This window comes from Caretta caretta, chromosome 20 (genome assembly GCF_965140235.1).
Source record: "Caretta caretta isolate rCarCar2 chromosome 20, rCarCar1.hap1, whole genome shotgun sequence".
NCBI lineage: Eukaryota > Metazoa > Chordata > Testudines > Cheloniidae > Caretta > Caretta caretta.
The window spans coordinates 19,111,975-19,133,439 of NC_134225.1; the positions used below are offsets into that span (position 1 = coordinate 19,111,975).

At 63.6% G+C, this 21,465-nt stretch overlaps 1 protein-coding gene across 2 annotated transcripts in view; it reads left to right on the forward strand.

Annotated features, from left to right (window-relative positions):
* The window catches only part of PKN1 (protein kinase N1), a 50,298-nt gene that overhangs the window by 22,379 nt on the left and 6,454 nt on the right, over positions 1 to 21,465 (forward strand). The window contains exons 1-15 of one of the 2 annotated variants that reach the window (XM_048831686.2): positions 1,957 to 2,078; positions 4,327 to 4,624; positions 10,290 to 10,435; positions 11,024 to 11,153; positions 12,282 to 12,427; positions 14,911 to 15,124; positions 15,404 to 15,604; positions 16,498 to 16,607; positions 17,455 to 17,598; positions 18,156 to 18,231; positions 18,774 to 18,933; positions 19,446 to 19,548; positions 20,125 to 20,198; positions 20,946 to 21,012; positions 21,339 to 21,430. In XM_048831686.2, coding sequence (XP_048687643.2) covers positions 2,034 to 2,078; positions 4,327 to 4,624; positions 10,290 to 10,435; positions 11,024 to 11,153; positions 12,282 to 12,427; positions 14,911 to 15,124; positions 15,404 to 15,604; positions 16,498 to 16,607; positions 17,455 to 17,598; positions 18,156 to 18,231; positions 18,774 to 18,933; positions 19,446 to 19,548; positions 20,125 to 20,198; positions 20,946 to 21,012; positions 21,339 to 21,430 — 2,006 coding nt within the window. In that variant the 5' untranslated portion in view covers positions 1,957 to 2,033. Of the gene's footprint in view, positions 1 to 1,956; positions 2,079 to 4,326; positions 4,625 to 10,289; positions 10,436 to 11,023; positions 11,154 to 12,281; positions 12,428 to 14,910; positions 15,125 to 15,403; positions 15,605 to 16,497; positions 16,608 to 17,454; positions 17,599 to 18,155; positions 18,232 to 18,773; positions 18,934 to 19,445; positions 19,549 to 20,124; positions 20,199 to 20,945; positions 21,013 to 21,338; positions 21,431 to 21,465 lie in introns of those variants that run through there. The other variant, XM_075121826.1, reaches the window with a different exon arrangement.

Consider the following 21,465-nt stretch of genomic DNA (forward strand, 5'->3'; position numbering starts at 1 on the left):
ACTGCAGGGGAGAGCGCCCCCTGCTGAGCCCCCCTGCTCCCTGCAGGACAGCACCCCCTAGCTCTGCACCAAGCCAGCACTGCCTGCTGGGGAGCTCGAGTGAGTCAGCCGCTCTCGTTTCCTGCAGCCGGAGATCTCCTGACGAGGCACTGACCCTGTGATCTGGCCACATGCCAGCGCTGGGTGGAGCTGCCCAGCCAGCGCCCTGGGACACTCGGGTGCCGTTCCCAGGGAGTTCCATCCCCTTCCCCTTGCGCAGTGATGGAGCAGCGCAGAGGGGGGTGGCCTCTTGCTCCCGCTCACCCCTGACAGCCAGGGGCTGGCCCCGGTACAGGCTGCTGGCCCCGGGCCTGCTGGCCTTTCCAGGAGCTGCCGGGATTTGAGAGAGACTCCAGCCTCTTCCTGTGACTCACTGCAGCCTGGTCTGTGCTGGGATTCGTCTCACATGGTGACCCCCTCACCCCCCGCCATGCAGACCCCGGGTGCAGAGAGGAAGAGCTGCTGTTTGCACCCGTGCAGCTGGCCCCTTGCCTCGAGGCAGACCCCGGCTTTGTCAGCTAGTGTGTGGGGGTTGCAACTGGGGCCAATCCCCGGGACAGAAGGGCCCCCGCCCCCACTTGACTGGTGCTGAGTCTCCGCAGTAACAGGGACTGCTGCAGCTGTTTGGGCCGTGTGCCGGGACCTGGCCTGGCCTTGGCTAAGCAGCTTTGGCCTGGGTCCAGCGCTGGATGGGAGACCTCAAACCAATGGTTAGGGAGAGGCTCTCTCCAGTCGAGTCTGTTGGCCCCCCTATGACACGAGGGGGCGCTGCAGGGTGGGGGTTCAGCAGGGGATGCTTTCTCGCCTTCCAGTCTGTGCTGGCCCCAATGTCCCCACGTGGCACTAGGGGGTGCTGTGGGGTGGGGTGCTCAATAGGGGGTGGCACTAGGGGGCGCTGTGCTGCAGGGAATGAGGGGGGAGGGGTTCAAGTCACCCAGCAGAGCCGGGGATGGAACCCAGGTGTCCTGTGTTCCTGCCCAGTGCTGAGCCTGTGTCGCACTGGGGCCCGTCTGTAGCTCCGGGGTGGGGACAGGGCAGCCGGGCTCTTGTGCAGCAAGGTGCGGCCAGCTGGGGTGGGCACCAGGCCTAGCCTGGCTGCACTGATCTGCCGAGTTACCCAATCTGACCCCCCCCCACACGCCTGTTCAACGGCTCGGGGGGCACGTGGGGAGCAGCCACCTCGACAGCTGCTCGCAGAGAGCCAGAAAAGGGAAAGGAGCCGCCCCCCCCCCCCCCATGCTCTGGGTCCCATCCCCGCTCTGAGTCGGTGGACAGGAGGAAGCTGGCTGCCCGGGGCCTGTGCAGGGCTAGTGGGTCTCTAGTACAGAGTTAATCAGGGTGAAGGGAGAGTGCACCCCCCCAGCCGCCTCTGGGGTGGGACATGGGGCTGTCTATACAGGGATCCCTCACTCGGTGTTGAGATGCAGCCACCTCTGGGGTGGGACACGGGGGCTGTTTAGCTGGGATCTCTGGATGATCATCCCAGTTTTGGGACCCAGAGGGCTCTGCCTTGGGGTGTTTCTAGGGGGAGCTTGGCCAGTGTCAAGGGCCCCCGTGTGCAGAGTTGGGGACAGCATGTTCGGGGGAGCATTGCCTGGGGGGTGCAGTTTGCAGCCACTCAAGGCATAGTCTGGGGAGCTTCTGGAGGGGCGTGGGGTTGGGCCGTTTGGTCCCTGGGGGCGAGAGCTCAGTGGGTTCTCCCTGGGGGCATTTGGGGGTCAGCCTCAAGCTCCGAGCCTGGCTTTGGGGGGCTGCACCTGTGGGAGTCTCCCCCTCCCCCGTTACCCCTTTGGGCCCAGGCCTGGGGGGGGGGGTGGATCCCGCGGTGCTCGGGGTGGCTGGAGGCAGTGCTGAGATGCGGGAAGGGGAAGTGGTTTTGTGACGGGGGGGAGGGGGGGAGTGATAGATTCCGAGCGGCAGGAGGGCGGGTGTGGCCCAGCGCACGGACCCAAGGACGGACGGGGGTCCTGGCCTGGATCCCCCCCAGGGCCAGGATGTCGTTCTCCGAGTCAGACTCCTGCTCTGAGCACGATCTGGAGGTACCCAGCAGGATGGGAGCCCCAGGGGGGCATGAATTGCCCCCGTCCCGCTGCCCTGGCACAATGGACACGGGGAGGGTGGCAAAGGGGCTGTGGGGGGCCCCCTGAGGGGAGGGGAATCAGCCAACCCCCACCCCATAAAATAAAATATGGCTCTGCAAGGCAGGGCACGGTGTGGGCCTGGTGGGGGATGGGAACCAGGGTGGGGCTGGTACTTGGGTGGCACCATGCAGGGGGCACGGTGCATTTCCTTCCCGGCCATCGCTGCTGCTACTGCGCCAGCTGCCTGCAATCGGCCGCGGGAGGAAGGGACGGGGTTCCGCCCCCATCTAGGCCCCCACGCCGCCATCTTCTAGCCAGCCGCCCCCCCACTGCTCCCCCAAGAGGCCATGGCGGCTCCGGGGTGGTGCGTTGTTAACAAAGGAGCCTCTCCCCTCGGCTCTGCCACGTCCCGGGGGGTGGGGGGCTGCAGTGCCAGGGCTGATTACTGAGTGCCCAGGGGGCGTGGAGGGGTGGAAATCCCACTGGCAATGGGAAAACCAGCCGCCAGCGCCCTGGCAGTGGGGCCGGGAGCCGGCTGGGCTGTCTGGGAGCATCCTGGACACAGATTTCCAGAGGACCCCCCCGCCTGACCCCTCCCCAGAGACCCTCGCTCAGCTGTCTCTGTGCCCAGAGATGAGCTGGTATTGTCCATATTATAGTAGGGCCTACAGGCCCCAACTAGGATCACCCCTGCTCCCTGGTCATGTGCCGGGCACTGCCCAGACCCCAACGGAGATCAGGTCCCCGGTAGTGCCAGGCGCTGCCCAGACCCCGACTGAGCTCGGTACAGAGGGCTGGGATGGGGCGGGGGAGGCCGTGAGCACAGGGGGAATTGAGGGGCTGTTGGGCCAGCACATGCAGGAGTCTAGAGGGGCAGGTGGGGGGCGGGTAGGGGGCTGTCAGGGGTTGGGGGCATTCGTGGAGGCAGGTGGCAGGGAGGGGGCTGTCGGCATAGAGGCTGTTGCAGAGAAGCCGTAGAAGTGGGAAGTAGGGAGGGGGTTGTTGGGGGGCAGCAGTGGAGGTGGGTGGGAGGAAGTTGGAGCAGTTGTGGAGGTGGGGGGGCCAGGTGGGGGGCTGTTGGGGGTGCAGTCGTGGAGGTGGGCAGCAGGGAGAGGGCTATTGGGGTGCAGTCATGGAGGTGGGGGCCCAGGGAAGGGGCTGCCAGGGGGTGGGGGACTGTCGGGGGGCAGTTGTGGAGGTGGGGAGCAGGGAGAGGGAGCTGTCAGGGGGTTGGGGTCTGTCAGAGTGCAGTCGTGGAGGTGGGCGGCAGGGAGGGGGCGGTCAGGGGGTGGGGGTCTGTCAGAGTGCAGTCGTGGAGGTGGGCGGCAGGGAGGGGGCGGTCAGGGGGTGGGGGTCTGTCGGAGGGTAGCCGTGGAGGTGGGCAGCAGGGAGAGGGAGCTGTCAGGGGGTTGGGGTCTGTCAGAGTGCAGTCGTGGAGGTGGGCGGCAGGGAGGGGGCTGTCAGGGGGTGGGGGTCTGTCGGGGAGTAGCTGTGGAGGTGGGCAGCAGGGAGGGGGCTGTCAGGGGGCAGCCGTGGAGGTGGGGGCCCAGGGAAGAGGCTGTCAGGGGGTGGGGGACTGTCGGGGGGCAGTTGTGGAGGTGGGCGGCAGGGAGGGGCTGTCAGGGCGGGGGATCTGTTGGGGGGTAGCCGTGGAGGTGAGCGGCAGGGAGGGGGCTGTTGGGGTGCAGTTGTGGAGGTGTGGGCCCAGGAAAGGGGCTGTCAGAGGGTGGGGGACTGTCGGGGGGCAGTTGTGGAGGTGGGCGGCAGGGAGGGGGCTGTCAGGGCGGGGGATCTGTTGGGGGGTAGCCGTGGAGGTGAGCGGCAGGGAGGGGCTGTCGGGGGGCAGCCGTGGAGGTGGAGGCCCAGGGAAGGGGCTGTCAGGGGTTGGGGGACTGTCGGGGGGCAGTTGTGGAGGTGGAGGCCCAGGGAAGGGGCTGTCAGGGGGCAGCCGTGGAGGTGGGCGGCTGGGAGGGGGCTGTCAGGGCGGGGGATCTGTTGGGGGGTAGCCGTGGAGGTGAGCGGCAGGGAGGGGCTGTCGGGGGGCAGCCGTGGAGGTGGAGGCCCAGGGAAGGGGCTGTCAGGGGTTGGGGGACTGTCGGGGGGCAGTTCTGGTGGTGGGCAGCAGGAAGGGGGCTGTCGGGGGGCAGCCATGGAGGTGGGGCAGGGCCGGGCGCTGCAAGCCCCTCACCCGCGCTCTCCCCCGCAGGGCGAGCAGAGCTGGTCGGTCCTGGAGCAGCTGGCGCTCGATCCCAGCCCCGACCTGGCGGCCAGCAGCGTCCAGCAGCGCCTGGACGAGGAGAAGGACCGGATCCGGCGCGAGATCCGCAAGGAGCTGAAGATCAAGGAGGGGGCGGAGAACCTGCGCCGGGCCACCACCGACCGCCGTAACCTGGCCAGCGTGGAGAGCCTGCTGCGCGGCTCCGACCGCAAACTGCACCAGCTGCACTGCCGGCTGCAGCACCTGGACGCCCACATCATGGTCAAGGAGCCTGAGGAGAGCGGAGGTCAGGGGGCAGGGGCATGGCAGGGCGCTGGGAGTCATGCAGGGGTCACTGGGGGGTCACCGGGGGGCAGGGAGCAGGGGTCATTGCTGGAGGACACGGGGGGGGGCAAGGAGCAGGGGTCAATGCCAGGGGGCTCAGCCGTGCGGCTGAGTGCTAGGAGGGCTTGGGATGCTGCTGGCTCAGGGCTATCTGTCCTGGAGAGGAGGCAGGTGCAAGGGGCTGGGACAGGCAGACCCCCAGTAGTGGCTGGGGTTCATCAGGGGGCTGGGCACTACTCTTCATCCTGAGATGTGACGCAAGAAGCAGGGAAGGGAACCACGAGGCAGCAAATGCTGAACAGAACCCAGGGGAGTCTCCATCTCCAAGCAGCACTGGCCGGCAGAACTGCCCACCGCTAGGTCTCGGTGAGGCCAAGAGTTCGGCAGGATTCAAACAGGCTGGGGGGTTTGTCGGGTGTCTGGGGCTGGAATGGAGGCCTCGGGACACCTGCAGGATTGTCAGAGAGCCCCCACCCCCACCATGTGGTGTGGTGTCATTGTATTAGCACTTGTGCCAAGATGCAGCCACCTCTGGGGTGGGACAGGTCTTTGTACAGCTCTCCAGCTGTCGGGGGCAGGAGGGCTCGGCCCTGGGAGTGGATTCCCCCATCCCCGTGGGGATTTGCCTGCCTCTAGGGTAGCTGGCAGCCTCCACCGTCAGAGACGGGATACCGGGGTAGATGGGCCCATAGAACTGCTCTGCCATGGGGATCCAGGCTGCATTGCTGAGAACGCCCCAAGGAGGGTTAGGGGGCAGTGCAGACCCTGTGGGTCACAGCCACAGCTCTCCCCCCCCCCCCCCCCGGAGCATTTTCACTAGCTCCCTCCTCCCCATCCAGCTGGGAATTGACCCCCCTCGGTGTCTGACCTGAGCTCCCTGAGCGCCAGGCCCCTGTGCGGTGCCAGGGCTGTACCAACGACTGGGATTTCAAAACAGGAAGCTGCCAGATGCCACCTGCCCCAGCAGCGAATCACGGCGCGAGCTGGGGGGTCCGAGGCAGGAAGCGACATGGCTGCTTCCTCTACTGAGCTAGAAAAACAAATGATCTGGCGCCTGCCGCAGCCCCTCCCAGCCCAGCAGCCCCGAGTGCCCCCCCCATCCCGAGAAAGTCCATCTGCTTCATTATGACTTAATCAGCCTCAGGGAGACGGGGCGGGATAAGTCTTGTGACTGGGACAAGGGGACAGGGGCAGAGCTTGTTCGGGAAGGCCAGGCGGGGGGGAAAGGAAGCTGGTGCATTATACAACAATACATTGGCTAGCTGTGAGGGCCAGCAGGAGGCGGCAGTCAGACCAGTTGAGAGTTTCTGGGTAAAGGTAAAAGTGTGGGGGGGGCGCTGTCCTGTGGGGGTCTCCTTTAAACCACCCAACCAGGGGGCAGAGGCATTTCTCGAAGGAATAACAGAACTATCCAAACACGTGCCCTGGTCGGAATGGGGACGTCACCTTGCAAAGCCCAGAATTTCCAGTCAACTCTTGGGATGTGCTGATAACCGGCTGTTTGTTCCACGAAGCGGAGGAGTGACGGAGGAGTGGAGGGTGGGCAGCCCGGGATTCTGACCAAACTGGGTTTGCATCTGAAGGCGATTTGGGTGCAAGCGATTGGGAAATGACCGATTTCAGGACTCTGAGGAAAGAGAGCAGCAGGATAATGGCAACCAGGAGAAAATCTCCAGGATGAAGGAGACGAGCAGTTTGTCAAACAGCCAGTGCTAAAGGCACAATTGCAAACCATCCCGAGGTGACGGCAAGAGAGACAGAATAGGGAGAGGCCAGGATGGCTCCGTCAGGGACTCTCTAATGACTTGAGACTCTAAAAGGAGAAATGGGACCAGGGACAGATTGCTCAGGAGGAGAACAAAAGAACAGCACAAGCTTGTAGGGACCACATCAGGGAGGCTAAGGTGCAAAATGAGTTACACCTAGCAAGGGACGTAAACAGCAGTAAGAAGAGATCCTTTAAATCCATTCAGAGCAAGAGAAGGAGGAAGGAAAGCGCAGGTCCTCTGTTTAGCGGAGAAGGAGAGCAAACAACCAATGGCCTCAAGAAAGGTGTTTAAAGCCTGTTTTGCTTCAGTCTTCAGGTTAATGGTTAATGGAGAGCAGATACTCAGCACAATTAATATTAACAACCGGGGGAAGGAACACAAGCCAATCTAGGGAATGATCAGGTTAAAGAATATTTCGATAAGTTAGGTGTATTCAAGTCGGCAGGGCCCAATGCAATTCGTCCTATTTAAGGAACTAGCAGACGCAATCACACCGCCATTAGCAATTATCTCTGAGAACTCCTGGAGGGCAGGTGAGGTCCCAGAGGAGGGAGAAGGGCAAACATAGTGTGACGGTTGGATCACAGAAACCCCCTTGGGAGCTGCCACCTGATGTGTCAAGACTACTTCTGCCCCTGCTTTCCTGCCCTGGCAGCTTAGGATTTCAGTGCCCTGCCTGGTTTGAGCCAGACGCGCTAGCCTGCTGCAAACCCAGACCCAGATCTGAACCGTGTCCCCTAACAGCTGTGGGCTTAACTGAAAGCAGCTTACAGAAGTGTTCCTGTCTTCAGCACTCAGATGCCCAACTCCCAATGGAGTCCAAACCCCAAATAAATCCATTTTACTCATAAATTGTTCGCCCTCTATAGCACTGATAGAGACATATGCCCAGCTGTTTGCCCCCCGCAAGTATTAATACATACTCTGGGTTAATTAATAAGTAAAAAGTGATTTTATTAAATACAGAAAATAGGATTTAAGTGGTTCCAAGTAGTAACAGACAGAACAAAGTGAATTACCAAGTAAAATAAAATAAAACATGCAAATCTAAACCTAATACAGTAATACAACTGACTACTGGTAAAATCTCACCCTTAGAGATGTTTCAATAAGTTTCTTTCACAGGCTGGACACCTTCCTAGTCTGGGGACAATCCTTTCCCCTGGTACAGCTCTTGTTCCAGCTCAGGTGGCTCCTCATGATGGCCACCCCCTTTGTTCTGTTCCACCCACTTACATGGTTTTGGCACAAGGCGGAAATCCTTTGTCTCTCTGGGTGCCCCCCCAACTGGAAAAGCACCAGGTTTAAGATAGGTTTCAGAGGAACAGCCGTGTTAGTCTGTATTCGCAAAAAGAAAAGGAGTACTTGTGGCACCTTAGAGACTAACGAATTTATTTGAGCATGAGCTTTCGTGAGCTACAGCTCACTTCATCAGCTCACTTCATGTGTAGATGGATTAAGATGGATTCCAGTACCAGGTGACATGGTCACATTTCCTGTGAGACGCCACGCCTTCATTCCTCCCGGCCTGACTCACAGGAAGGCCTGCCTGCAAACAGAGCCATCCACAGTCAATTGTCCTGGCTGATGGGAGCCATCAACCACCGTTAATGGCCCACACTTTGCATAATTACAATAGGCCCTTAGAGTTATAGTTCATATTTCTAGTTTCAGATACAAGAGTGATACATTTATACAAATAGGATGCCCACACTTGGTAGATTGTAAGCTTTGTAATGATACCTCACAAGAGACCTTTTGCATGAAGCATATCCCATTTACATTATATTCCTACTCATTAGCATATTTTCATATAATCATACAGAGTGTGTACCCGTCTTTTAAAAGGGGAACAGAGAACCTGAACAGCCTGAGCTGGATAGCTGGAAAGACACTGGAACAAATTATTAACCAGTCAGTTTGTAAGCAGTTCGAGCTCAGTAGGGGGAAGAGGAATAATCAGCATGGATTTATCAAACCAGCATAATTTTCCTTCTCTGTCAGGGTTACTGGCCAAGTGGATAGGGGGAAGCAGCAGATATGATATGGTTTGATTTTAGTGAGGCTTTTGTCACATTCATGACATTCTCATACGCAAACGAGGGAAATGTGGTCTAGATAAAAATACTATGAGGTGGGTGCCTAGCTGATTGAAATACCCTACTCAAAGAGCAGCTCTCAATGGTTCGCAGTCAGCCTGGGAGGGCATGTCGAGCAGGTCCCGCAGGGGTCGGTCCTGGGCCCGGCTCTAGTCAATATTCTCATTAATGAATTCAGTAATGGAGTGCAGAGTGTGCGGATAAAGCTTGCGGCTGACAGTAGACTGGGAAGGGCTGCTCGCATTGTGGAGGCCAGGATTGTAATTCAAAGCAACCGTGACACACTGGAGAATTGGCCTGAAATCAACAAGATGAAATGAGGTAAAGACAAGTGCAAAGTACTTCACTCAGGAAGGAAAAATCGACTGCACAACCAGAAAACGGGGAATACCTGGCAAGGCAGTCGTAGTGCTGGAAAGGAGCTGGGGTTCTAGCGGAGCACAGATCGAATATGAGTCAACAGTGCGAGACGGCTGTGAAAACGGCTGATCTCATTCTGGGGTGTAGGATTAACAGGAGTGTCGTACGTAAGACACGGGAGGTGACTGCCCCACTCTGCTCGGCACTGGGGAGGCCTCAGCTGGAGTCCCGTGTCCAGTTCTGGGCGCCGAGCTTTAGGGAAGATGTGGACAGGTTGGAGAGAGGCCAGAGGAGAGCCACAAACATGATCAGAGGTTTAGCAAACCGGATCTGTGAGGAAAGGTTCAAACCTGGACATGTTTGTGTGAGAAAAACGACTGAGGGGGACCTGAGAACAGTCTTCAAATACGCTAAGGGCTGTTACAAAGAGGATGGGGATCAGTGTTTTTCCATGTCTCCAGCAATGGGCTTAATCTGCAGCAAGGGAGATTTCGGTTGGATATTAGGCAAAACTTTCTAACTCCAAGGGGAGTTCAACTCTGGAACAGGCGACCAAGGCCAGTTGTGGTGTCCCCATTATTGGAGGTTTGTAAGAACAGGTTGGACCAACCCAGGGACGGGCTGGGGTTACTTGGCCCTGCCTCAGTGCAGGGGGCTGGACTAGGTGACCTCTCGAGGGCCCTTCAAGCCCGACATTTCTGTGATTCTATGACTCCCTGCCTGGCGCAACAATGCAGCCGCCTCTGGGGTGGGGTGGGGTGTGGCAGGGGTCAGCCCTTGCACAGGGGGTATTTGACCCTCTCTGCTCAATGAGATGTTTAGGTGCATTGAGCCAAGTGAAGGAGAGAAACCTCCTGTCTCAGCTCCCAGCAACTCTCCCACAAGAGCCAGATACTGGGGCTTCCCTCCCCACACCAGATCCCACAGATAGCCTATGTGTGGGGAGCCCAGGGCTGGGGTAACCGGGAGCTGCCAGTCAGGATTTCGGGGCACCGGCAGAGCTGTGGAGTCCAGAGAAAGCTGTCACGCGATGACTTTGTCCTTCTCCCAGGGTGTGGACCCCGTTTGGGGGTGGGCCGGGATAGATGCTCTTGTTAACCCATGTGAGCCTGGGAATGGGGCAGGTGTGGGAGGGCCAGAACAGCCCCAGTGAGGGACCTGCCAGCAGAGATGGGGGCAAGCCGGTGAGAGTGCCCTTCCCCCTCCTCACCCAGCCCCCCCCATCCAGGGGGCACGACCCCCCACCCCCCAAGCAGAGATTAGGCACCTTGGCTCTGCCAGTGCCCCTCACTCCTGACCCGTAGCACCCCTGCTAGCCCCGCCCTGGGCTCCTGGGTGCTGGAGGGGCAGGGCCAGCCCCTGCCGGGCACTGCTGACCCTTCCCCGTCCCCGCTTGCAGATGCCCCCCAGTCGCCCAACAGCCTGAGCCGCTCGGCCGCCAACAAGCACCGCCTGGCCGGGCTGGAGAAGCAGCTGAACATTGAGCTGAAGGTGAAGCAGGGAGCAGAGAACATGATCCAGATGTACGCCAATGGCTCCACCAAGGTGAGGGGTCCCGCCCCCTGCCCCCTCCCCCACCTGCCTCCTATTCCACCCTGCCCAGCCTCTACCCCCAACCCCCACCCTGCCCCCCAACCTCCATTGCCCCCACCTCTCCACCACAACCCCCTCACCACGCTGTCCCTGTCTCCCAACTTCTCCCCTCCCCCTGCCTTTCCGCACCTGGCCCCCCAATCCACCTCCTCCCGCCGCTTCCTCCCTCCCCCCTGCCTCTCCACCCCCCAAGCTCCTCCCCCATCCCAGCCCCCTCGCCCCCCCAACTCCCACCCCCCACTTGCCCCACTCCCTTTGCCTCTCCAACTGCTCCCCGCCCCCCACACCCTCCTCCACCTCTGCCTGCCCCCTTCACTCCCCGCCCCCCAGATCCCCCTTCCCCTGCCCTGGAGGCTCTGGGACCAAATGCCCAGAGAGGCCTCCAGCCCGGAAAAACAGGCATGGAAGGAGGAGATGTAGTTGGGACAGGAAGCCGCCCTTGATATGGGGGTTGGACTCAGGGGGTGTGGGGGTGGGAGGGCACTCCCAGACAGCTCTGGGCTCAGCAGCCCCCCCTCAACCCTCCTGTCTGCCCCCCAGGACCGGAAGCTGCTGCAGACAGCCCAGCAGATGTTGCAAGATAGCAAGACCAAGATCAACATCATCCGCATGCAGATCCGCAGAGCCGCGCAGGCCGACGCGGTGCCGCCCGACGGCGAGGATGGGCAAGGTGAGAGGGGCAGTGGGGGGAGGGGAAATAGGAGGGGAGCCACGGGGCAGTGCAGGGAGGTAGACAAGGAGGGGCAAGGAGTGGACAGCAGGGTGGGGGAGCCGGGGCAGTGTCCGTAAGCTCCTGCTGTAGATACTCACCGTGTCCGAACACCCACAGTCCTCTGCCCCCCACGGCCCTGCTCACGACACCGCTGTGGGGCTGCTCTCCCAAGGGTCCAGGGGTGGGGCCTGGCGGGCAGATCCTGGAGCCATGTCAACTTGGGACGTGTTTATCCAGCAAAGCCGCCCCCCTGGTGTCCCATGGCCCAGCCACAGGGTGGGGGGCAGGGATCCCCCCAACAGTGGGTCCCCCTGGTCAGGGTTCCCCCAGCACCCAGGTAGCCCAGCTGGGCTCCCCTCCACACCCCACATAACACTGGCTCAATCCCTCTCCCTGCACCAAATCCCAGCCGGTTCTGCCAACGCCCCTCTCCTGGCAGCTCTGCGCCCGGGCATTTTACTGATCCAAGCACCCGTCATCCTGGCAGCCCCCCGCTGCTGCTTGTACCCAGAGCTGGGCTGGGCCCAGGTCCCTCCACACACTAGCTGGACCATCACCGCAGGCCTGCAGGCCCCCCCCCACTCCCGACAACGCTGCTCAGCGGGAGGGAATCCTGGCAGCTTTGGCTACAGCCAGGCCCATGGGACAGGCACAGCGCGGGAGGGGGTGCTCTCGTGCTACGCAGGGTGGGCGGGGAAGGAGGCAACCTGGGGAGGCCTTCCCTTCTCTCCAGAGCTCCCCCCCCCCCCTTTCCTAGCCTGGTGCTCACCGGTCAGCCCCGCGGAGCTGAGGCACACGGAGAGCAATTGGCCGGGGTTCGTGGGACGGGACACTGGGATGCGCCCCAGCTCCTAGATGTGCAGCCACCTCTGGGGTGGGGCCCGGAGGCAGGTTATACAGGGACCCCTCTCCCAGTGCTCAGATGCAGCCCCCTCCGGGGTGGGGCGTGGGGCCGTGAAACTCAGCTCCCTCTCCGCGGCCTGCAGAGAACCCAGGAGTCCTGCCCACGGCTCGGTGGCCGCAGAGGCAGGGCCTCTGGGTCTGCCCCACCCCAGCCGGGTCTGAGCCCGCGCTGTCGCCCCGCAGGGAACCTGGACCTGACCTGCACGGAGCTGCGCATCGAGGAGCTGCGCCACCATTTCCGCGTGGAGCACGCTGTGTCCGAGGGGGCCAAGAACGTGCAGCGGCTGCTGGGCTCTGCCCGGACGCCGGACCGCAAGGCCATGGCTGAGGTACTGCCCCCCCCCGGCCTCTCGTTAACCCCCCCCGCCCCCCGCAAGGCCATGGCTGAGGTACTGCCCCCCCCCCGCCCCCCGCAAGGCCATGGCTGAGGTATTGCCCCCCCGGCCTCTCGTTAACCCCCCCGCCCCCCGCAAGGCCATGGCTGAGGTACTGCCCCCCCCGGCCTCTCGTTAACCCCCCCCCGCCCCCCGCAAGGCCATGGCTGAGGTATTGCCCCCCCGGCCTCTCGTTAACCCCCCCGCCCCCCGCAAGGCCATGGCTGAGGTACTGCCCCCCCCCCGGCCTCTCGTTAACCCCCCCCGCCCCCCGCAAGGCCATGGCTGAGGTATTGCCCCCCCGGCCTCTCGTTAACCCCCCCCACCCCCCGCAAGGCCATGGCTGAGGTATTGCCCCCCCCGGCCTCTCATTAACCCCCCCGCCCCCCGCAAGGCCATGGCTGAGGTATTGCCCCCCCGGCCTCTCGTTAACCCCCCCCGCCCCCCACAAGGCCATGGCTGAGGTATTGCCCCCCCCGGCCTCTCGTTAACGCCCCCCCCGCCCCCCGCAAGGCCATGGCTGAGGTATTGCCCCCCCGGCCTCTCGTTAACCCCCCCCGCCCCCCACAAGGCCATGGCTGAGGTATTGCCCCCCCCGGCCTCTCGTTAACGCCCCCCCCGCCCCCCGCAAGGCCATGGCTGAGGTATTGCCCCCCCGGCCTCTCGTTAACCCCCCCGCCCCCCGCAAGGGCATGGCTGAGGTATTGCCCCCCCCCCCCCGGCCTCTCGTTAACCCCCCCCGCCCCCCGCAAGGCCATGGCTGAGGTATTGCCCCCCCGGCCTCTCGTTAACCCCCCCCTCCCCCCACAAGGCCATGGCTGAGGTACTGCCCCCCCAGCCTCTCGTTAACCCCCCCACCCCCCACAAGGCCATGGCTGAGGTACTGCCCCCTCTCCCCCCGGCCTCTCGTTAACCCCCCCCGTCCCCCGCAAGGCCATGGCTGAGGTATTGCCCCCCCCGGCCTCTCGTTAACCCCCCCCCGCCCCCCGCAAGGCCATGGCTGAGGTACTGCCCCCCCCCGGCCTCTCGTTAACCCCCTCCCGCAAGGCCATGGCTGAGGTATTGCCCCCCCCGGCCTCTCGTTAACCCCCCCATCCCCCGCAAGGCCATGGCTGAGGTATTGCCCCCCCCGGCCTCTCGTTAACCCCCCCCGCGCCCCGCAAGGCCGTGGCTGAGGTACTGCCCCCCCGGCCTCTCGTTAACACCCCCACCCCCTGCAAGGCCATGTCTGAGGTATTGCCCCCCCCAGCCTCCCGTTAACCCCCCCCGCAAGGCTATGGCTGAGGTATTGCCCCCCCGGCCTCTCGTTAACCCCCCTCGCAAGACCATGGCTGAGGTACTGCCCCCCCAGCCTCTCGTTAAGCCCCCTCCCCGCAAGGCCATGGCTGAGGTACTGCCCCCCCGGCCTCTCGTTAACCCCCCTGCAAGGCCATGGCTGAGGTATTGCCCCTCCCCAGCCTCCCGTTAACCCCCCCACCCCCCCGCAAGGCCATGGCTGAGGTACTACCCCCCCCGGCCTCTCGTTAACCCCCCTGCAAGGCCATGGCTGAGGTATTGCCCCCCCCAGCCTCCCGTTAACCCCCCCCTCAAGGCCATGGCTGAGGTATTGCCCCCGCCCAGCCTCCCGTTAACCCCCCCCCAAGGCCATGGCTGAGGTATTGCCCCCGCCCAGCCTCCCGTTAACCCCCCCTGCAAGGCCATGGCTGAGGTACTGCCCCCCCGGCCTCTCGTTAACCCCCCCACCCCCCGCAAGGCCATGGCTGAGGTACTGCCCCCCCCGGACTCTCGTTAACCCCCCCCGCAAGGCCATAACTGAGGTACTGCCCCCCCGGCCTCTCGTTAACCCCCCCCCGCAAGGCCATAACTGAGGTACTGCCCCCCGACCTCTCGTTAACCCCCCCCCGCAAGGCCATGGCTGAGGTATTGCCCCCCTGGCCTCCCGTTAACTCCCCTCGCAAGACCATGGCTGAGGTACTGCCCCCCCCGGCCTCTCGTTAAGCCCCCTCCCCGCAAGGCCATGGCTGAAGTACTGCCCCCCCCCAGCCTCTCGTTAACCCCCCTGCAAGGCCATCGCTGAGGTACTGCCCTCCTGACCTCCCTTTAACCCCCCACGCAAGGCCATCACTGAGGTACTGCCCCCCAACCCCCCCTTGACCTCCCCCGGCCCCTCGTTAACTCCCCCCCCACAAGGCCATCGCTGAGGTACTGCCCCCCCAACCTCCCCTCCACAGGCCATCGAGGAGGACAGGGGTCCCAGGGCAGCATTCAGAGGTGGCTGTCGGGGAGAGCAGGGGGTATCGGGGGTGGTTTGGTGCACAGGGCTGGGGTTTATCTGTGGGCGCAGGGCCAGGGTACATGGAGGGCCATGGGGGGCAGGGTCAGTGCATGTGGGGGCACGGGGGGTCTCGGGGGCCATGCCCACGCTGTGCCCCTTGCAGGCCCAGGCGAAGCTGACCGAGTCGAGCCAGAAGCTGGACCTGCTGCGCCTGGCGCTGGAGCGGCGTGTGGGGGAGCTGCCCGAGGAGCACCCCAAGGGCTGCATCGTCAAGGAGGAGCTGATCATGGCCTCCTCGTCCGCCTTCAGCGCCCGCAACAGCACCCCCTACCAGCACAACCAGTACAGCACGCTCTGCAAGCCCTCGCCCCTCACAGGTACCCCGGGGCCCCCTGGCAACAGTCCCACTGGGGCAAACACCAAGGTACCAGCCCTCTGGGGCAGCGCCCCCTAGCGCCCACAGAGACCAGTCCCTGGATACCCCCCAGGGAACAGCAAGTCAGTGAGAGAGCTGGAATAGAACCCAGGAGTCCTGGCTCCCAGCTGCTCTCTGCTCTAACCACTAGCCCCCACTCCCCTCCCAGGGCTGGGAATAGAACCCAGGAGTCCCGGCGCCCAGCCCACTGCTCTAACCCCGCCCCCCCCCAACCCTCCAGGGATGCTGGAGGTGCAGCTGCTGGGCTGCAGCGGGCTGCTGGAGTCGGTGCCTGGCCGGACCCGTGGTGCTACGGTCTCGCTGCCCTGCAACAACCCCGGCGAGGTGCGCCCCTACTTCATGAACCGCAGCGGGCGGGGGCTCTACAGCCGCAGCGGCAGCCTGAGCGGCCGGACCGTCCTCAAATCCGATGACTTCAGCAGTGAGTGAGCCGGGCACCCAGCCCCTGGCTGGGAACACCCGGGGGTGGGGCACCGTGCTGCCGGGGGGATTGGGTGAGGGGATTGGAGGGATGCAGGTGGGGATGGGGGCGGGGATCCCGTCGGGTTGCTGCAGAGTGGGAGGGGAGCGAGGGAGGGAGTTGTGCTGCAGGGGAGGGGGATCAGAGGTATGTGGGAGGGGATGGGGGGGTGCTGCAGAGGGGTTGAGGGAGAGGATCGGGGGTGCTGTGTGGGGCAAGGGAGGGGGAGATGGATTAGGCTCTTGGAGGCGGAGGATGGTTGTTGATGGGGGCGGATGGTGGTTGTAAGGAGTTGTCAGCTGGCAGGCATTCGGGGGGCGTTGGCATCACCCGGGCACACTCCCCGCAGCGCAAAGCAGGGTGGTTTCCCCTTGGGGGAGAAATCATGACACAGAGTCTGGGGAGTCCCTCAACGGAACTAATTTATTGTCGCTGCCCCAGTCCTGGGGCAGAAGTGGGCACAGTAGCATGCAGGGCAACCCAGGACCTCAGCCTTGCACCGACTCCTGATGCCCAGAAAGCGACTCTGTCCCAAGCACTGACTCTCGCTGGAGAGACCCAAGTTGGGTCCAAACTCCCCTGCCGCGTGCAGCAGCTCCCCTGCGAAGCGTGGGCACGACAGTGCCACCAGCAACACGTAGCGTGTCTCCCGAGGCTGAACACTCACTCGCACGCAAAGAGCATCGGGCTGTGTAACAGCACCCCCTGGTTGCTACTGGTATAATAGCATTTACAGTGGTACCCACTATGTGCTGGGAGCTTCCTAAATGCTCAGCTGGCAGGGCCCAGCTCCGAGGAGGCAGCGATAGGACGGATAGGGGGTGGCCCACGGTGACGCGCGCCTCTCCCCGCAGATGAGGTGAGCGCCGTGCTGAAGCTGGATAACACTGTGGTGGGGCAGACGGCCTGGAAGCCTGTGGGCCAGCAGGCCTGGAACCAGACCTTCGCCCTGGAGCTGGAGAGGGTGAGTGTTGGGGGGACGTGCACACATCGGGCCCTGCTGCTCCAGGACGCTGGGTCTGGTCAAAGGGCAGCCATGCACCTGACTCAGATGAGCCTCTCTGAGGGAGGTGGAGCCAGGAATAGAACCCAGGAGTCCTGGCCCCCAGCGCCCCTCCCCACTGCTCTAACCACTAGATGCTACTTCCCTCCCAGAGCCAGGGATAGAACCCAGGAGTCCTGGCCCTCAGCCCCCCCCGCCCCCCCCCGCTCTAATCATTAGACCCCACTCCCTTCCCAGCACTGGGGATAGAACCCAGGAGTCCTGACCCCCAATTCCTCCAGCCTGGTTGTTGCATTGCCCGCACTGCCGATCCAGTCCTGGTAAGTGAACAGAACTGAGCTTCCAGTGCTCAGCTGCCCCGTCCCCCCTGGACTCTGTGCTCCTAACCGGATTAGGGCACCTGGTTCCAACATGGCCCAGCCCTGATTCTGCTTCCAACATTGTCACACTTTGTAGTGTGGACTGGGCCTTACCCAGCCCAAAGTGTTTAGCGGGGCAAAGCCAGCTCCCATCTGCACTCCAGCTCTAACTAAGTTTAATCGCTCCCCACCCCGGTCCCAAAACTCAGCTGAGCCACAGCTGAAAAAGCTACTGGAAAGGGTTAAAGTGGCCCCATGTCAGTGGGAAACTGTTTACACTGGAACCTAATAATGGCTCCAACATTTTAGCCCAAATATCCAGCTCCTCTGGGGGGTTGTGGCTGGAGCTACCAGGTGGTGGATGGGGGTTCCGCACTTTCTTGCCCCCCACCCCCAGCTGCCCCATAGCCCTGGCTGGGGTCTCTCTCACTCCTGACTCTGCCCCCCAGGCGCGGGAGCTGGAGATCTCAGTGTACTGGCGGGATTACCGCAGCCTTTGTGCCTTGAAGCATCTCAAGCTGGAAGATTTCCTGGATAACCAACGCCATGAGATCCACCTGGACCTGGAGCCCCAGGGCACCCTGCTGGCTGAGGTGATGCCCGCGGCGGGCGGGATCAGGATAACAGGGATGGGGAGCAAGCCCTGGGGGGACAGAGGGGGGAGCAGGCCCTGTGGGGGAGGAGGGGGAGAGCAGGGAGCAGGCCCCTGAGGGGAAGGAGTGGGGAGCAGTCCCGGGATGGTGGAAGGGGAGCAGGCCCCTGGCGGGGAGGAGTGGAGAGGGGGTTGCAGGTCCCTGGGAGGAGGAGGGTGAAGCAGGGAGCAGGCCCCTGCGAGGGAGGAGGGGGGAGCAGGGAACAGACCCCGGGGTGAGGGGAACTGGCCATGTCCCCTTCCCAACACTCACCAAGGTAAATTCACCGGCCGGGGGGAGCCCCTTGGCCCCTGGACTCCTCCATACTCAGCTAGTCACCCCATGGGCTTGCTGGGGCGGGACCTGTGCTGGCCCCACTGCATTGTGGGGTGGGAGCTTCCCCATTGCCCCGTGAGCAGAGTAGTATCTCAAGGGGAGGTTGCACTGACCTCACCCTGTCCTGGGCTCCCCGTCCCTGCCCAGGCCCAGCCCCTCATCCCAGTCTCTTGCCACCCCAGGTGACCTTCTTCGACCCTGTCATTGAGCGCATCCCCAAGCTCCAGAGGCAGAAGAAGATTTTCTCCAAGCAGCAAGGTGCCGTCTGGGGGGGGTACGACCCAAATGCAGGGCCCAGCACCCCAAGGAGGCTCCTGCATAAACCCCCAGCCCAGAGATATGGGTGGGCACCAGGTGCCAGCCTGTGTCCCCCCTCCCTGCTTAGGAGCTGACTCTGCCCCATATCCCCATTCCTCCCTGTGGGGGCAGCTCTGCCCCCTATGCCCCTCCCCCTTCCTTGGGGGCTTATGCTGGGCTCTGCCCCATATCTTCCTTCCCCCTCTTGGGGTCTGATGCTGCCCCATAACCCCCTCCACCCCTTGAGGGCTGATGCTGCCCCATATCCCCATTCCTCCTTGTGGGGACGGGCTCTGCTCCCTATACTCCTCCCCCTTCCTTGGGGGCCAACGCTTGGCTCTACCCCATATCCCCCACCCCGGGGGGCGGGCACTGGGCGCTGCAGCGTCTTGCTGCTGAGGCTCCGGGTTCGGCTGCATTCCCAGCCCTAAAGCAGCTCTGGGGGGGTGACTGGAGGTGGGGGGGCGGACCGGTCCCACCGTGACTTTTGACACCCCCCCCAGGCAAGGCCTTCCTGCGCGCCCGCCAGATGAACATTGACATCGCCACGTGGGTGCGGCTGCTACGAGGCCTCCTGCCCACCACCAGCTCCACCGGTGCCTACAGCCCCTCGGCCCACATGCCCGCCGGGCCCGGCTCCGAGGGCCACCACAGCCTGGCCAGGTGAGCCCCTGGGGGTCCCTGGGGCAGCAGGAGGAGTGGAGGAGGGGGCTGGAGCTCACCGCACCCGGCACGGCCCCCGGGGTGGGGGGGGACTATTCTGCCCTCGCTCTGGGGCCTGGGGCTGTGGGGGTTGGGCCGGGCCCCCAGGGACAGCCCCCCGCTGTGGAGGGGGGAGTGGCAGGCCTCACAGCCCCGGCAGGCCGGCCAAGCTGCCTCCCGTGGGGTGATGGGGGGGCCCAGGTCTGTGGGGCGAGAGCCCAAATACGGCCAGAAGCATGGGGGTGCCTCACCGCCCAGCTGTGGAAGGGGGCAGGAGGTTTGCCAGGGCCCCCCAAACTGCTTGCAAGGGGGGGTGTCACAAGGGGGCACCTACCTCCTGTCGTCAGACCCACCAGCCTCCCAGGCAGGGTCCCCCAGCTCCATCCGCTCTGGGGATCTGGGGGGAGGGGGCTAAGGGGGGGATCCCATGGGTCTTCCCCTCTAATCCCCCCACCCCCATCCCTGCCCCGCAGAGACTTCTCCATCGAGAAACTGACCCTGGACATTGATAAGCCGCAGCAGGAGCAGCCAGGCCAGCCGGCCGAAGGTGGGGAGCGACCGGAGAGGGGCGCACTGGTAAGACTCCCCCTGTCACATGGGGGGCTGGTCCTGTCCACTAGAGCAACTTCCGGGGATGGCAGGGATGGGCCGGGTCCCCGGCGCCAGGGACAGGGAACCACCCGTCGCCACGCAGCAGTGCCAGACCTGGGGAACCACCCACCCTGGGCTCCAGCACCAGACATGGGGACCCTGCAGCCCACGCCCAGCCCCTCGGGGAGCCAGTGCCAGACCCAGGGGCTCCCTGCAGTCAGAGCCCAGGGGAGGGAACGGGCCCCCTGCCACCAGCGACTGGGGACCCGACTCTCGCTCCCTCCTGTCTGACGGGGCCTGCCATCTGCTGCGCCCAGAGTCCATGGGGATGGGCACCCTGGAGATGCAGCGCCAGTGGGGAGTTGTAGATGGAGATTCCCTGCCTCATGGCTGGGCTCCTCGGTACCCCAGGGGGGAAGATTAGGCCCTGCTGACCCCTGGCACCACCCAGCACTGCCATGGGACTGTGGTGCCTTCTCAGCTGCCCCACCATGCCTGGCACAGTGGGCAGTGAGGAGGCTGGGGGAGCTCCTGTCTGCCTGACCCCCGTCTGCCCCCCAGAGCCCGCAAGCAGGAGACAAGGAGCCGGTGCCTGGAGGAGACACCCAAAGGCCTGGGAATAGCACCCTGCACAGGTGAGGGACCCCTGCCCCCATGTTGCCCCCCATCTTCCCCGCGTGTGCCTGCCCAGCCCAGCCCCAGAGACCTCAGGGTCCCTCCCAGCCCCATTTGCTTCTAACCCAGACCCCTGGCCACTGCCCTCTCACGCTCCTCACTGGAAGTTGCCCCCAGGGCAAGCGGAGGGAAAACCCCTTCCCCCAGCCCTGCTTCTGCCTCCCAACCACTCCAGGGGCAAGACTGGCAACAGGGCCCCACCCAGGTTATCAGCTGCCACATGCCAAGCCCCTCCCCCACTTGCTGGCCCCACCCCTCCATACTGCCAGACCCCTCCCCCACTTCCTGCCCCGCTCCCCACCCCCACACGAACACTTGTTAGTCCCATTCCTCCCCACAGACCCCTTCCCTTACCCCAGAGCCTGTCTCTTGGGACCCCCGGTGGGACTGTCACCTCATCCCCAGGATCCCACCCTGCCCCCCTCAGCCCCCACCAGGGGCTCTCGCTGCCCAGAGCCAGCTGACAGAGGGGGTCGGATTGTGGGGGGGGCAGGGGTGAAGCGAGCAGCCCCTCCCCCTCCTGGGGCTCTTGTCTCCCCAGAGGGGGTGGGGATTAGGGGGGCACCATTCGCAGACCCCCCTGCTCAGGGTTGGGCTGGGGGAGGGGTAAGGGGACTCCCTGCCCTGTGGTGCGCAGGTCCCTCCCCGCCCCATGCCGGCTGCCAGCCACAGCGGTGCCTGGTTCTCACTCTGCCTCTGCCCCCCAGGACGACGCCCTTGACGCTGGATGACTTCAGGTTCCTGGCCGTGCTGGGACGCGGGCACTTCGGCAAAGTGAGTCTTGGACTCAGCCCCACTCGCGCCCATTCCCCCAGCAACCCCCCAAGGGCTTCCCCCAACTCATTCATCTGCAGCCCCCTGCTGTGGTGAGAAGTCTAAAGTGCCTCCCACCCCATCCGGGCCCTTCCCAGTGGGGCAGAGAAATGACACTGACAAGTGATTTGCACCCAGTCGTGCCACAAATCCTTGCCAGAGCTGGGGAGAAAACCCAGGAGTCCTGGCTCCCAGCCCCCTGCTCTCACCACTAGACCCCACTCCCCTCCCAGCAGCCCTGGCCCCCAGCCACGGTGCAGCCCCTAACGCCGGCTGTGTGGCTGCAGGTGCTGCTTTCTGAATACAGCCGCACAGGGGAGCTCTATGCCATCAAAGCCTTGAAGAAGGGCGACATTGTGGCACGGGACGAGGTGGAGAGGTGAGTGGCCAGCACCCCCCCACCCCTCCCCGGTG